General features: G+C 41.0%; 2 protein-coding genes across 2 annotated transcripts in view; one reads left to right on the forward strand and one right to left on the reverse strand.

Annotated features, from left to right (window-relative positions):
* Window positions 1-9,886, reverse strand: part of PIR (pirin) — a 72,701-nt gene extending 62,815 nt beyond the window's left edge. The window contains exon 1 of the mRNA XM_040997452.1: window positions 9,749-9,886. The gene's annotated coding sequence lies outside the window, so the exon portion shown is untranslated. The remainder of the gene's footprint in view (window positions 1-9,748) is intronic.
* BMX (BMX non-receptor tyrosine kinase) overlaps window positions 1-16,556 on the forward strand; it is a 38,543-nt gene that overhangs the window by 2,525 nt on the left and 19,462 nt on the right. The window contains exons 2-6 of the mRNA XM_040997429.1: window positions 5,253-5,399; window positions 6,598-6,702; window positions 9,780-9,861; window positions 12,815-12,934; window positions 14,233-14,297. Coding sequence (XP_040853363.1) covers window positions 5,253-5,399; window positions 6,598-6,702; window positions 9,780-9,861; window positions 12,815-12,934; window positions 14,233-14,297 — 519 coding nt within the window. The remainder of the gene's footprint in view (window positions 1-5,252; window positions 5,400-6,597; window positions 6,703-9,779; window positions 9,862-12,814; window positions 12,935-14,232; window positions 14,298-16,556) is intronic.

The following is a 16,556-nucleotide window of genomic DNA, read 5'->3' on the forward strand; positions in this document are numbered from 1 at the left end:
CCTTTGCATGAATCTGACCAAACCCAAATCTATGCCCATTTTCAGCAGTGTGCCTTAGTAATGCTGTAGTACGTTTCTCCGGAGCTATAGACTTTTTCATCAGTTTATTGCCATGCAGAATGAATGGGGTGCTTGTCAGAACAGCAGAAGTTGAGTCCCTAGACGGTGGCTCTCAGGTTCATGGCTGTTGGGGTTCAGCGTTGCAGCTCTGAAATGGTTTCTAGGGCTGCCAGCAGCTGTGTTTTCCTGTATTTAGAATAGCACTTTCTCTGATTCAAGAGGGTCATCCAGCCAGAGGTGCTTTTCTAACAATAGTATTGTAGCCAAGAATGTGAGTTATGGATTTGACTGTCAAATCCCAGTCCCACTACATTAGCAGTGTGACCTGAGCAGTTTATGTAACCATCACAGCTTCATCCACTACAAACAAGGCAGAATGGTATTCTGTATTCTGTATTCTGTATTCCATATCCTTATTCTATAGTGAGATGGGACTAATGTAAATCGCCCCCTGCCCAAGGATGACTGTGTTAGGACATGCTCACAGAGTATAAGTGTGTATCTGTTTGCCCCATTAGGTGGATGGGCAGACCATTGGGGGGTTGTGTTCAGCAAACTAATTCACGCCTGTTAGGGGTACTAAGTAGCACCCAGCAAAGGGCCAGCTCTCATTAAAGGTTGAGTGACAAGGATTATTTTCAGTAAAATTATCCCCATCCTTCAAGATCCAATTTCAAAAGCCTCCCTTCCATAATACCGTTCTTGATTGTCTTAAGACAAAGAACCGATTTTTTTCCTTCCGTAGGTCTGATAGAAAGGCAAATAGACTCCACTGTAGCATTTGAATTCTTTCTTTTTGCCTCGCTCTTTCTTAGTCATGATCTAGAGCCCAAGTATTTTCCACAGGAAATTTCTCATTTAAGCCATGCAAAGTGTGAGCACTTTGAATTAAATCATTTTACAGATCAGAAAACTAAATGCTAGAGCAGGGGTGGGACTTGGTCAAGTTGACATAGCTCCCAAATGACAGCCTCCTTAGAACTTTCTAAGGCTGCCACCCTGCAATGATCTCAACTGGTGATAAAATTCCATAAGAGCACTTTCAAAATGTTTCCTAAAAATAAAATGTAAAGATGAAGTTTATTTCAGTACAAACATTTTTATATCCACATTTCATTTGTTTTACAATATGCAATTCCAAGAACCTTTCGAAAACCCCTCATATCTCTCACATTTCAAGGCAGATTTTTATCTCTGCTCTCAGTCACTCAATGTGGGGTACACTATAGGCTCAAAGTCAAGCGTGTTGAAGAGAAAGACCAAATTGAATTTCTTACTCTTGTTATCTTATTTTCCTTACACACCCCAGATAACCATGGTGATTCCAAGTCATGTTCATGCGATCTGCACATTCAGTGTAATGGGTTACCTAATGACTAGTTCCTGACTTCCTTATAGGAAATGTTCTATTGATTCCTTCCCATTTTTTTTTCCGTTCCTATGCTTTAGTCTCTACTTCCATGTGTTTATGCAAGTAGGCTATATGGATGATTTGATAACCAAACGAATGTGTATGTCCTATGTGGGTGGTAATCTGAGAGCCAGCCGAATCCTACCAGCTCTGTATGTAAATACATTTCTGGTTAATAAGACAAGATTTAAGATCTCATTTTATTTAAAATGTTTTTTTATATTATTATATTTTTTTACCTTCACAACTGACTCTCCTCTAAATAAGGATGGACAGAGCAGTGTTTATTAGCCACTGGACTGACATTTGGGACAATGGTAGCAGCTAAGCTCTGTTCATTGTAACAACACAAGAAGAGAGAAATTGCATTTCTAAAAATTCACACTATGAGCTGCCATAACAAGTGAGAGCATAGAAATGCCTTCCACCAAGAACCTGGGCATTTAGAGGAAAAAGGGAAAGCCCAGGAAGGAGCAGAAACAAGCAGAAGGAGAAAGAGAACCGAGGCTGAGAGGGAGCAGCAGAGGGCTCTTCAAGTGTGTGGGAAGCATCTGGAGTCCAGCTCAGGGCTGTGCCTCCTGCAACCTCAGGGACACAGGGCTGCAGGTGGGTACTACATGAGAACAGCATACTGCAGGCCCACGTGCGCAGTGCTTGAACCCTTTGTGAAAATAAGCATGCACACATATTATCTGCTTGAAGAGAAAGCTGCTAGAGGTGTGTTACTCTTTTCCTTTTGTCTATAGATCTTGGTTTTGTAGAACAAACCTTTATAAAAACAAATTTAAAAGGGAAAGCAAAACATTCACAAAGGGGACTGTTTTGTAATGAACAACTGTGTTGGGGGTTGAGACACTGCATTTTATCAACTGCATCAGGGCTGTAAATCCTAACACATTTATTGGAGAATGTGCTCAACAACTTGTTATCTTTCTTTCTACTCAATTGTCTTCTTCCCTTTAGTAGACAGAGAAAAGTTTGTGATTTGTCAATGTTTTCTGTGACTCAAATTCTTCATATTTAATATAATATTTAAAGGCAATCTTGATGTGTGTATCATCATACAGTACTGGAAAAGACTGCATACTAGCTGGGACATGGGGTTTTGCATTTGTAAAATTGGTCATAATATCACATATTGATTTACTACCTGACAGCCAGTTTTTTTTTTTTTTTTTTTTTTTTATTTTTTCATTGGAAAGGCGGATATACAGAGAGGAGAGACAGAGAGGAAGATCTTCCATCCGATGATTCACTCCCCAAGTGAGCGCAACGGGCCGATACTATGCCGATCCGAAGCCAGGAGCCTCTTGTGGGTCTCCCACGCGGGCGCAGGTTCCCAAAGCTTTGGGCCGTCCTCGACTGCTTTCCCAGGCCACAGGCAGGGAGCTGGAAGGGAAGCGGGGCTGCCGGGATTAGAACCGGCGCCCATATGGGATCCCGGGCGTGCAAGGCGAGGACCTTTAACCACTTGCGCCACCGCGCCGGGCCCGACAGCCAGTTTTAAAATTAACCTTCCAGGGCCCTGCGTGGTGGCGCAAGTGGTTAAGGTTCTCGCCTTGCACGCCCAGGATCCCATATGGGCGCCGGTTCTATCCCAGCAGCCCCACTTCCCTTCCAGCTCCCTGCCTGTGGCCCAGGAAAGCAGTCGAGGACGGCCCAGAGCTTTGGGACCCTGCACCCGCGTGGGAGACCCAGAAGAGGCTCCTGGCTTCGGATCGGCATAGCATTGGCCGTTGTGCTCACTTAGGGAGTGAATCATGGACGGAAGATCTTCCTCTCTGTCTCTCCTCTCTGTATATCCGCCTTTCCAATAAAAAAATAATAAAAATAAATCTTTAAAATTAACCTTCCTATTCAACCAACCATATCTACTTAATACTCTACTATGAGAAGTCATGTATCAGCTGGGAATATAAAAGAAATTTGGCAAGATTTTTCACAGTTTTCTTTTCCTGCTTTGTTAGTAAAAATTTTAACTGCGGGGATATAAAACACAGGAAATGCCCTGCAGCTTGGACCAGTTGTATCGTTGCCCCGAAAGGAGCTGTCACTCACCAAAAACAGGCCTCATCATTCTCAGAAGTCTTCTACAACTTCTCCTCTGGCCACAAAATTACCTCTGCAGGTATGCGTGTTGAGCTTGCAGTGGAGGCAGAGATGAGATGCAGGCGTGCTCTCTGAGGCCCTGAGGAGGCTCTGCCACACTCCTCCTTTGCCAGTGATCACAACAAATAGCATCCATTGTGCTTAAAAGAAGAATTTGTTTCACAAAAATAATTACCCCTTTTCAAAGAGATAAAATGATATCCAAAGCAAAAAAAAAAAAAAAAAAAAAAAAAAGCTAGACTAGGACTTCATTGCATTGGCTGAGTAAGACCACCACTAGCTGTCCATAAATCAAAGAACACCTCTGGAAGACTTCCTGAATTAAACAGACTCCTGATCTATCTAAGTAATCACAATAATCTCAAGTCTTGCTGTAGAGCTGTGTGGTTTATGTCAGAAGAAAAGCTGGCTGAGCTGACCATGGTTTATTCAACACCAAGCTGTAGTTCTTAGTCTCCATACCAAAGTTGGGCTACCCATCATGCTCCTGGGCCAGTGAGGATCCTCCAGTGATTGGACAGTCATTTGGCACCCATCTTCACCCAGACGGATCAGTGCCTGTGTGCTCACTTCCTTGTCCTAACCATGCTCAGCATGCTTCTTTTGAATGCGTGATCCTGTGCATAGCCAGAGGGAACCAGAATGATATTGCCTCTGAGCAGTAACTTTTACTGAGAATTTGAGAACTATGCTTAAGGACCCACACACGTACACTTCTAGCAAGACTAAGGTAAGTAGTGTTAAGACTTGATATGACCAATCTGCAAAGATGCTACTGGGCATGGAAGGCCCAGGACCGACGCGGTTTAACAAAGTAGAAACAGCGTGAGGATGCTTGCTTCTGTGACCTACTGCTTACTCTAAGGTTTAGCGTTATACTGCAGATTGAAGCTACAAGGTTGGAAGAGCCAGAAATGAAATTCATATATTTGACAGAAATACCTTACATTTTAATTTTTAGATGATTTTAGGATGAAAGCCACAGAGTATTTTTCACCTTGTAAATGCAATAGTAATTTTCCCAAGTCTTTTACATCTCTTTTGACAGCAGCTTTAAAATTGCACTCTCATAGTTTTCTCATTGTGTTCTGTCTTGGGTATTCATTTGGATTTTAAATTCTTAGAATTATTGTCAATTATACACATGTCCTTTATGTTAGATACAGTCACGGTCAGGAGCTGTGAGTGTCTTTTACTATGATATCCGCAACATTCCATAGTGGTTTGGATGACTACGTTATATCTCTTGGCCACGTAAATGAAGAGAAATTTCAACTGATAAATTGCTTCATACATATATTATGTATGTATATGTATGTATTGGCTGTCTGGAATTTGCCTTTTCATAAAGTTGGATGATATCCTATCTAATTCAGCAAACACTTCCACAATATTTTAGGAATAAAGTGCATTTTGAGAAGCTGATCTGGAAGGCAGTTCAAAGGTGATGAATTTATGATCCTGCGTGGGAGATGAGCTGAATACATAAAATTCTACAAAATCAACATATTTCTAGGACTTACAGCAAAGACCATAAAAATATGTATATGTATGTACTTTATAAAACCAAGTCAATTTCTTGTTGAGAAAAATTGACTTAAAAATAGAAAGGTTAAAATAAAATCTAGGTGGGTATTGTAAATCCTCATTTTAAACATTTTATTTTGTTTAGGATGATAATCTGGAGACAAAATCCATTCTAGAAGAACTTCTTCTCAAAAGGTCACAGCAAAAGAAGAAAATGTCTCCAAATAATTACAAAGAGCGACTTTTTGTTTTAACCAAAACAAGCCTTTCCTACTATGAATATGATAAAATGGTGAGACCTTATTTATTCCATTGTTTCTCTACTAGTTATTGTGTTTCTTTACAAAAGACTTGATTATATAAAAGAATATCAGCTTTCTTAGCACACACAGTAAAAATTAACTGGCATCTGCTTGTTGCATTGTCTTTTCTTAGGATAAACTAAATTCAAGATAAAAGATTTTAAGACATCTGTTAACTAAGGCAAAGCATAATTGTAGACTAACTGAGGCCATTTTTGTGTCCCACAAGATATTGGGTAATGGCTGGAATTGTTTTTAGTTATTCCAACTAGAAGGGGTAAATGCTCTTGGTGCTGTGTGCCTGGAGGCCAGCAATGCTGCTAAACAGCTAGTTGCAAGGACAGTTCCACAGCAGAGCAAGAGCAAGCCCCAGCTGTTAGAAGTGCTAAGAGACATTAAGGAACTCTGCCGGAAGACACTGCTATAGATTCAGACAGTTCTATACAGCTGCTGTTTCTATCGGGGTAGAAATACTGACATTCTGTCATAACCCCCAAGCCAAGTCTTGATTTTCCTAAATGTTCAAGGGTATTTAAAAAAAATAATGGAAATGGAATTAACTGATGAGCTGATTTTGTGTAAAAAGAAAAAAGGAAATTCATATATATGAGAGATCTTAAAAAAGTGACAGGTGTGTGGCAGAATGATTAAATCGCTGGTTGAGATCTTAAGTTCCTGCTAATGTACACCCTGCGGTACAGTGGGTGATGGCTCAAGCTGTTGGGTGTCTGCCACCCGTGTGAAGTCCCAGATCCTGGTTTTGGACTGATCCAACCCCAGGCTATTGTGAGCATTTGCAAGTGAACCAGTAAATGAAGTTTCTCTCTCTCTCGCTCATAAATTTAAAGCTTATCACACAAAAGTTATTTAAAAACTACTGTGCATGGGTCAATTACACAACAGGTGATCTGAGACATACTTCAAGATAGTCAAGCTTCAGGTTAGTCAAAGAAGAATATTAACTACTGCCTAAATATTTGCTTTTGGATCAGTACACATGTGGAGCAATGTACATCAAACAAAATATTCTAGTCATTATATTTTTACTATTGTGGAGTAATGGGAAGAGATTCTTTGTTGACCAGCCATCACCCCATCTTCTTCTCACACAAAGCTATAGCGTCATGCTTTCCTCTCGGCACCATGGGGCACCACACAAGGGATTGTGATTTTTTTCCTTTAATTCAGAAAAGAGGCAGCAGAAAAGGATTCATTGAAATTAAAAAGATCAGATGTGTGGAGAAAGTGAATCTTGAGGAACAGACACCAGTGGAGAGACAATATCCATTTCAGGTAAGGGGAGTAACAACATTGCCCTGGGTAGAAGTTCGTTTCTTTAGATTTGTTTAGTTATTTGAAAAACTTCCAGAGAGGTGTGTGTGTATGTGTGTGAGAGAGAGATCTTCCATCTGCCAATTCACTCTCCAAGTTCCTGCAATGGCCAGTTGAGCCAGCCTGAAAGCAGAAGCCAGAAGCTTCTGTCAAGTCTCCCATGTGAGTAAAGGGGGCCCAAACACTTGGGCCATCCTCTGCTGCTTTGCCAGGCCATTAGCAGGGACCTGGATTGAAAGGAGCACCACCAGAACGTGAACTGGTACCCGTAGAGAACGTTGGCATTGCACTCGGAACGACAGCACCAGTCTCTGAAAGGTTCTTTCTTTAATATTTTCTGTCATAAACTCAGTAGATCGATGAAAACTAATAATGGTGTAAAGTGATCTGTTAAGACAATGACACAACTTGGATTACCCCCAGATGGAAATTGGAGAATTGCTTAAAATTCTTCCAACAACCTGCCTTCCCTGGAGGGAGGGGCAGCAGGATGAGAGTGTTAATTGCAGTGAGCCGAGTTGCCACAAGTATATCTCTTCTCAGACACTGTTGATATCTGTGGTGCTACGAAATAGTGGACACACTAAGTAATGAAATACTGGCCCTGCCCCAACACATTTGCAAGAAAGTGGCAAAATCCACAAGTGGAAGTCAGAGAGCTGTTGTGTTGGAGGCCACACTCAGGGCAAGCAGAGCCTCACCCAGCACAGGAAGGAAGAACAGCAGGACTAAGGCAGCAGGAACCAGCAAGGTGTCAATCAGCATGTTGTCTTTGGCCAGCCCCAAGCAGTTGCTCTGAACAGAGGAAGCATTACTGAAAGACAAGCCTGAATAAGTAGGAAGGACCCTGAAGGGCTTTGCACACCATGGAAGATGTTGGAATTTTCCCAGCTGGAGACCATTATGCTCACTGAAATAAGTCAATCCCAAAAGAACAAATATCATATGTTATCTCTGATATAAGGCAACCTTCATGCAAAATATAAGATCAATAGCCCTTTCAGTACTGACTGTGCTGTATCTCACAGGTTTTGATATTTTTGTTTTTATTTTCATTTCTTTGAAAAAGTTTTTTTCTCATTAATTTTTTTACTTACCCATAGGTTGTACAGCAGCATCATTTGTTTTAAGAAACTTTTTGATTTTCATTTCTTCATTCAGTGACGAGTTATTTGACTTCATACTGTTGTGAATTTTTTATTTTCTTCCTGTTGTTGATTTTGTTTTATGGGTTTTCATTTAAGGGGATGTATAGTAACTGTGTAATAGAGACTGTCATATTCAGATGTGAAGATACAATGCAGTACACATCTCTACTTCCAGACTAAAGATGGATTCCCAATAAAACTGTTAACTGTATCTTGACAATAGGATGCTGGACTCTCTGCCATTGTCCATGCCTATAATGTCAAGATATGCTTAAATAGCAGATTGATGGACTTAGGATTGGTTATAAAGGCCTATACTATTGTAATACTATTATAGGGGAAATCAGTAGGGTGGAGAAGTTTTAGGGAGGGAGGAAGGGAAATCCTAGAGCCTATGTAACTGTATCATAAAATCATTTTTAAAAAGTTTGAATTTTTCTATGATGTATTTTAAACATGGTATGCTGTGGAGAGCATGCCTAACTCCCTTCTGGAGGTGACTTGAACTAACGCATAGCCAACTTTCATTGTATTATCAATATTTGCCTCTGTCATTTAAAGGCAGTGGGCTTTTTTTTTTAAGCTGGCCAGACTACCTAGTGTTAATTTTAAGGACTTATGATCAAAAAGGAAATGTGGAGACCAGTGTTGTGGTGCAGTGGATAAAACTGCCACCTGCAATGCCAACATTCCCACATGGGTACCGGTTTGTGTTCCAGAGGCTTCTCTTCCAATCCACTTCCCTGCTAATGGGCTAGGAAAGCAGTGGAACATGGCCCAAGTGCTTGGGCCCCTGCACCCTTGAGGGGAGATCTGGATGGAGCTCCTGGCTCCTGCTTTCTGCCTGGCACAGTCCTGAATATCGCAGCCATTTAGGAAGTGAATCGGTGAATGACTACTTTTCCCTCTGTCTTTTCCTAATACTGTCTTTCAAATAAATAAACAAACCTTTAAAACATGAAATCTAATAATCCAGTTGATGAATAGCCTATACTTCTCACTTAGAAAAAACAGTACTCAAACTTTGATGGAGGAGTGTTTGGCTTAAAGTACTCAACAAAACACAGGATTCAGAGCCCACAGAAGTCCTAGCCCCGTTACTTCCACATATGTAGCTGTAACGTACATTCAACTTCTCTCTGAATATGTTTTCTCATTTGGAAAAAGAGTATACTCATACTTTTCACAAAATTGAAATAGAATTAAAATATTAAGGTAAGTAGGAAATAGCCCAGCAACTAGTAAGCATTTGCTACATATTAATTACCAACAAGAGTTAACTTGAGAAGTGTCTGGAGAAGATATTATAATCTTTGAACATTACCCAATGTGTGAAAAAATAGGGAAAGGCTTATTTGGGGGGTTCCTGGGTGCCATATAACACAGAAAATTGAAGTAACAGAGAGTTGGTTTTTTTAATACCCAACGTAAGATGAGCCTTATAATGATAAGAATATAAGAAACCAGCCCAGTTAGCATAGCAAAGGAAAGGATGTCTATCCCTGGGAACACTTTTAAGGACAGAATGGCTTAACAGACAATCCTAAGACAGACAATCCTAAAACAGACAATCCTAAAACAGACAATCCTAAAACAGACATCATGTGGAAAGGCAGACAATCCTGAGACACACATCATGTGGAATCTACTCTGCTGAGACCTCAGTGTTCAGCACTTGTACGTGCATTACTGCGGTAACTTCCCATGTAAGAATGACTGAGATAAAATGGATTGAGGACTAGAATGTTTTTCCAAGTGTTATTATTTTTTCATCATCGCCTTCTAGAACGAAAGCAAATTATCTAATCTGGATAATAGAAAACTCGCAGCTGTGCCCGAGTGAGCTATGATGTACTTACATCTGAATGCACCAGATCCTTTGCTTTCCAGATTGTCTATAAGGATGGGCTTCTCTATGTCTATGCATCAAATGAAGACAGCCGGAGGCAGTGGCTGAAAGCATTACAGAAAGGTAATTTTTAAAAATGTCATAAAAGACAGGAATTGAGTTCTTTTGAGGCATGTTAGATGACTGCTATGGTAGTAAAGGGATCCAATGCCAAGAGAGGACCTCCTGATTTGCCTATCAACCTCAGGGACTGCGCCAGACTCATTCTCATTTTGCATGCTCATGGTTGCAAACAGGAAGCCTGTGGGTAGAATTCCCTCACATACTCAGCACCAGAGCTGGCTATTGTGCCTTTGCAGCAGCTTCAGGAAGCCGGGCCACCTGCTCTCCACCTTCTGTGCTTGCCTTTCCCAGGACAAAGTTCAGGTGCTCATGAGCATGTACCAAGTCTGCTGCACCTTCGATGCTCAAGGAAAATTATACCCAGTGCACACTAAGCACTTAACATTTGCTAGTTACTTTATGAAGTACTTATAAACTATTTTCTTAGGTGATCTGGACAGCTCTGTAGAGAGGGGAAATGTTGTTCTGCATTTTTCAGAGAAGCAAAACTGAAAAAAAAAAAAAAGCCATGCACAAGGTCACATCCCTAGTAATAGGCATTCTAATTATCCAAACCCAGCTTCTTACCCAGTGTATTATAAGTGCTGGACAAAGATGAAGCTTTCAGTCAGTGATTTTTAAGGCTGCTCTGGCAATAGCTGTAGTAGAAGGCAGAATGTTAGTAACTTGGAAACTATTATGTTTCTAACTAGTAAGTTAGAAATTATTGTTTCCCTCTGCAATATTTTTACTTTAAAAATGAATGATAATGTGAAGAAAATCTTCCACTCAAATAATGACTTCATTTGCACTTCTCAGGTTACTAGGCTCCTGGAGCAGGGAATATTTGATTTTCTTTCCTTCAAGTTTGAGTGCATGGATTTTCCTCAGTACATCTCTGGTTATGAAAACTCTTTTCCACATATAGGACTTAATTTTTCCTTTCCGTGAAAGCAAATAACGATTGATTCTGTATGACAGTCAGGTGACCCGGTGTGGAAGGGAAGCAGCCTTCTACCAGTTGACTGAAGTGAAAAGGGAATCCCTGTTGAAATCACACAAAACTGTAGCCAAGTTCTGCATGGCTGCGTCATTCAGTAAAGTGAGCTGATATCTGATACCTCTGGCTATCAGTTCCCCACATTTCTTTTCACTTGGAGTAATCATGAGTCACAAAGGCGATGGTCCTAAATCTATTACAGCATGTTATGCATGAGCACGAGGTTTTTGATTATAGTAGACTTCAGGGTCAGCTCTGGGGCACTGCTTCCTTTTCAGCTACTTTTGGGAAGATTTCCTGGGGTGGCAGCAGCAGGTGACAGTCGCTCTGCAGGTACCTTCTGTGCATAGCTCTCAGGCATTTATCTGTGGCCTTTATTGTAGGTCTTTATTTGCGGGTCCTTCAGGAACTATATCTATGGGACAAATTTGGATGGCCCCTAGGCAGTGCATGTGAGAATGAAAGGAAAATGATGAGGCAGCAGAACTAGAAGCAGAGGCCCATTGCCTAACGCTCCATACCACACGAGCACGTAGTCAGCACTAGCACTGTGCCTGCACAGCAGGTGATTTGCATCTGGCTGCAAACAACTGTTGAAAGAAATTTGCTTCTGTTCTCCCACAGTGACAGTCCAGTGTTAGTGCAGCGGCAGCTCAAGAAACGCTAGTAAGCTCATGGTGTCAGCTGCTTAGTCTCACATTGTTAAGCAAAACATAATAATTCTACATTTTAAAACAATATGTATGAACAGAAAGATAAAGCAAATGTGGTAGGCAGTTCACAAGTGATGAATCAGGGTTAATCTTGCAACTTTTATTTTGAAAAAATAAAAATGATGGGAAGTGAATGTATAGTAGAATTTTTTTTTCTGTTTGCTAAGACCTTCTGCCCTCCAGCCTCCTTCTGCCACATGCTGTAACCCCTCACTTCTCCCCGGATGTGTCTCTGTCATCTTAACATCAAGCTTACCTATACATGCAGGTTTTGCTAGTTTTTTTTTTTTTCTTTTCTTTTCTTTTCTTCAAGCACGCTACAGGTTCAGCATTTCTAATCCAAAATTTCAAAATTCAAAATCTGAAACTTTTTAAGCACAAACATGACCTTCAGATAGATTCAAATGTTGAATTTCATCCAGACTTTCACATTTAGGGATGCTCAACTGGTAAAGTCTAGGCAAATTGTTTAAAATCCTAGCAATTCTGAAATCTGAAACACTGGTCCTAAGCATTCTAAATAACAAGTGCTTAACCTGTATATATTACTATGTTATTCTTGTTAGTTATTTAAAAAGGGTTAGAGCTCTAGTTCTAGTTCATACGATATTACGATATTTTACGCACAGCTAATTCCTGCAACTTGGTTCTTTACCATGAGCTGAAAACACCAGACGCAACGAGGTATCTTAGGAGGTTTATTCCAGCGGGGCAGGAAAAGGGGAAGGCGGGGGAGGGAGGAGAGGCTGGAAGGAGGAGAGAGAGAGAAGAGCAAAGAAGAGACAGAGCTGCACCTGGGGTCCTTTTTGTCTGCCAGGTGTGGAGGGTGGGGATTGGGAGGGATTGAGGGCAGGCCCCAGGGGATTGGCAACTGCAGGTGAATGCCTGAGGATGATTGGTGAGTGGGCGGGGTTGGGAAGGGGCTGGAAGGGGTGGGATTTTCAGGTGGAATGCCAGGTTACATCTGATTGGTGGATGGCTAGGCTGGCGCGACTTTCGTGAGCTGTGAGGAAGAGGAAATGGCACCTGGTCCAGGGTGGGCTATTGGAATAACTTACAATTCTCACTCTATACATGCTAGGCTTTCATTTTGGCTTATTATCTTCTTAATGAAGGGCTTACATTCTTTGAGGGTCATTTGCTTTTAGCACAGCAACTGGCAAACTGGGTTACTGGTATTGTATGGTGAGTGTCAACTGATTGCATTTTTTCTTGTGGGCCAAAGTTCACTCACATCTTTTCCTTTCTGCCTGCTCCTCAGAGATCAGGGGCAGCCCTCACCTGCTGATCAAGTACCACAGTGGCTTCTTTGTGGACGGAAAGTACCTGTGCTGCCAGCAGACCTGCAAAGCGGCTCCAGGATGCACCCTTTGGGAAGCATGTAATGTGTGACCCTTCTTTTGGACTGGTCCCTGGGTGGTTGGTTCCCCATTAGGCCAAAGCCAGCAGTTTCCAGAACAGCCTGACAGTAGACAAGATGTGACAGGTTGGTTGACATCAGGAAAATCCAGCCTCACAGATGCTATATAGCAAATGATGTCTAATTCTACGGACAAGTAACTCACAGCTATTAAAATAATAATATCAGCATCTGCCCTTCTTTTGCTTTATGAAAAATATTTTAAAAACCTGAATCATTAACCTATTGATGAGCTATTATTTTTGCCCATAATTCTTCCTGACTTGTTAAATTCCAAAGAGGTAGAATGTGATCAACACAGCACCGTGATCTAAAAAGCTGCATTTCCCATTTCAGAATACAGCTCTCTCTCTTCCTGTAAATAACAAAAATAATAAACTCAGAAAGCGAAACTACATTCTTTTAAAACTCTATACCAGGGTAGATGCTTGACACAACAGTTAAAACTTGGAATGCTCAGGACCGGCGCGGCGGCGCAGTGGTTAAGGTCCTCACCTTGCACGCCCGGGATCCCATATGGGCGCCGGTTCTATCCCGGCAGCCCCGCTTCCCTTCCAGCTCCCTCCGCGTGGGAGACCCGGAAGAGGCTCCTGGCTTCGGATCGGCATAGTATTGGCCGTTGCGCTCACTTGGGGAGTGGTTCATCGGACGGAAGATCTTCCTCTCTGTCTCTCCTCTCTGCATATCTGCCTTTCCAATAAAAATAAAATAAATCTTTAAAAAAAAAACTTGGAATGTTCCTATCTCTTATGAGCTCCCCACTCTACTCCTGATTCCTGCTCCCTGCTAATGTGCACCCTGGCAAGCAGCAGGCCATGACTCAAATGCTTGGGTCTCTGCCATCCATGTGGAAGGCCAATGTTGTGTTTCTGACTCCTGATTTTAATGTGGCTCAGCCTTGGCTATTGTGGGCAATTGACGAGAGTGAACCAGTGGATGGATAAGGAGATCTCCCTCCTCTCTCCCCTACTTTTCTCCCCTTCTTCCCTCTGTCTGTGCTTTTCAAAATAAATAAAACAAAGTTTAAGCAAGATATTAAAAATGTAAATCACACTTTAATCAGTGCACATTGCAAAATGCTGATGGCCAAATCTGAAAAGATATATTTGAAGTAGCTTTCATTCTGCACATGTGTATTAATTTCTTAATGACATCAGATGTGGTAACAAGAGTTCGCTTTTTCATTGCTCTCTATCCCACATCATATTCCCCGAGAAACGAGGAGCTTATATGTATTTTAAGTAAGTTTTACTTTTCAGATACTGATCTTCATGTTGCAGTCAACGAAGAGAAATTTAAAGTTCCTACCTTCCCAGACAGAGTGGTGAGTTTAAATGCTTGCAATGTTTTTCATAGTAGCATTTATCAAATCAACAAAAAGTTAACAGATTCAAGAACAGAACATGTGGGCTTTGCTCAGACTGCTTAGCAGAGGGTTTGGGAAGATGGGACTGTGAGCTCTCACTAGTAGTTATTGGTGGTATCAAGTAGTGAATTCTTATTTTACCATTTCATATCTTTATATTCAACTACTGGGTCTGTTGCTAACCAGTAGGTCCATAGTTACCAAAGAAGGAACCCATGTGGGAGGAGTCCTTAAGATGGCCTCACATATAACAGGTACCTGTTACCTGTGTTTGTTGATGTCCTACTGCCAGCACGGCCAACACTGCCTCACGGGAGCCTCCAGTGTTGGAATGGGACTACAGCAGGCAAAAGCAGGAAGTCATATAATCCTGTTTGCAGTTGTCCCTTTGAAGCTACTCGGTGGACTTTCCTCTCCGTCCTCAGGTGAAAGTTTTAGGCAAATTTTATAGCTTCCTGGTCATTCCCAGATGATAAACATTTTCCCTGGTAGTGGTAATCAGGAGAACAAACTATGACTGTCCCATCTTGTTAACACTTCCAACAACTTCCAACATTGTTTCCAGGTAAACCTTCTGCCTTTCACTTTGCTCAGTCTGTATTAGTGCAGAGCTTGCTTTTTTCAAGAGGGGTTGTGAGGAGGCCGGTATTTCTGACGCTTTCAGGGTCAGGGCCAAGAAAGAGACAGTTAGAGGTAGCTGGTCTTATCATGATTTGATAGCAATAGTGTTTGGGTGACTTTGTCCACTGCTGATTCTTGCTATTATGGGAGACTTTTGTGGATTTCCCACAGGGAATGGAATTGGCTTGCAGAAAATAAACAAAACCTCCATTGCCTTAGTTAATTAACCTGTTTGTAGCTCATTCCTGCATTGTGAGCCCTCAGAGGGCACATGGCCATGCTGAAACCTTCATTTTGGACTTCTGATCTTGAAGACTGAAAGGCCGAATTTTAAGTGTCTAATTGATCAGCTGTGTGTTAACTTGTTATGACAGCCCCAGAAAACAGTGATTAGGATTTGGAGATTTTATTCAGCCCTAGAGACCTTTTGTTTTGGATACCATGGCCTAGTCCTGAATTTTGAGAAGTCTGACCTCATAAGACATTGTAGAGTAATGTTCACAGTTAGAAGTCTACAAGGACCAATGGCGATTGCCTAATGGGAATGGAGAGTGACTACAAAAGAGCATGGGAATCTCATTGGGGTGATGGAAATCTGTTAAGACTAGATAGTAGCAATGATTATTAAACTTGATAAATTTGTTCAAAGCCACTGAATTCTGCACTTCTAAAGGATGAATTTTTAATCAATTTTGCTTTAAACAAATCTAATAGCACAGGATAATTTAGGACTCAGAAACCATTGAGTCTAGTCTCTGGCACCCAGTCTCTAGTCTCTGAGAAATATGCTGAAAATTATTGGTCCGACAAATCTGGTCAACAGTTCACAGGACTGTTTTCAATATCAACAGCCTAAAGGAAGTAGGGATCAGAGAGGGCATCATGAAAAGCATGTTTTCCCTTTTTAAAACCAGAACATTCAATAGGGAACTTGTTTTCTAATGGGTGGGAATAAAAATCAGCTCTCTAGTCATTCTGTTCACATTCTGTTCAGTTTAAGGAACTTTCCAGTGTGTTTATCATTGAAGGGAACCCCGCCCCTCCCAGCTCATAAATAGCAGTGTCATGCATAGCTAAAATTTCCACCTCAGCTCTGAGTAAATAACATTCCTGGGGAAAAAAGAGTCAATAGGTTGTGGAAAAATTAAATGCAGAGCATATGCACACAAAAACACAGGACTATAGTATGAATTTTATTGTAGTACAATATGACTTAAAGATGCAAATCCTAAGTGTTCAATTTGATGAGATGTCACAAATAAAACACATCTATATAACCCACATTTAGACTAAGAAGCAGAATGTAACAAAACCCCAAGGTCACCCTCATGTCATGTCAGTTACTACATTCCACAAATGGTAACGGCTAGCCTGGCTTGGAATTTCATACATTGTTTGTCTGATTTTGACCTTTATATAAATAGAATCATAAAGTATATAGTCATTGATCATTTTCTCTTGCTCAATGTATGACATTCACTCACTTTTTAATATGTGATTATAACTCATTTTAACTGCTATATAAAATTCCATTGTGTGACTACACCACTGTTTATTTCTTATTGCTGCTCTAACAAATTACCACGAGTGGGATAA

Source organism: Ochotona curzoniae, unplaced genomic scaffold (assembly GCF_017591425.1).
Source record: "Ochotona curzoniae isolate NIBS_2020 unplaced genomic scaffold, NIBS_Ocur_1.0 contig_1274, whole genome shotgun sequence".
Taxonomy (NCBI): Eukaryota; Metazoa; Chordata; class Mammalia; order Lagomorpha; family Ochotonidae; genus Ochotona; species Ochotona curzoniae.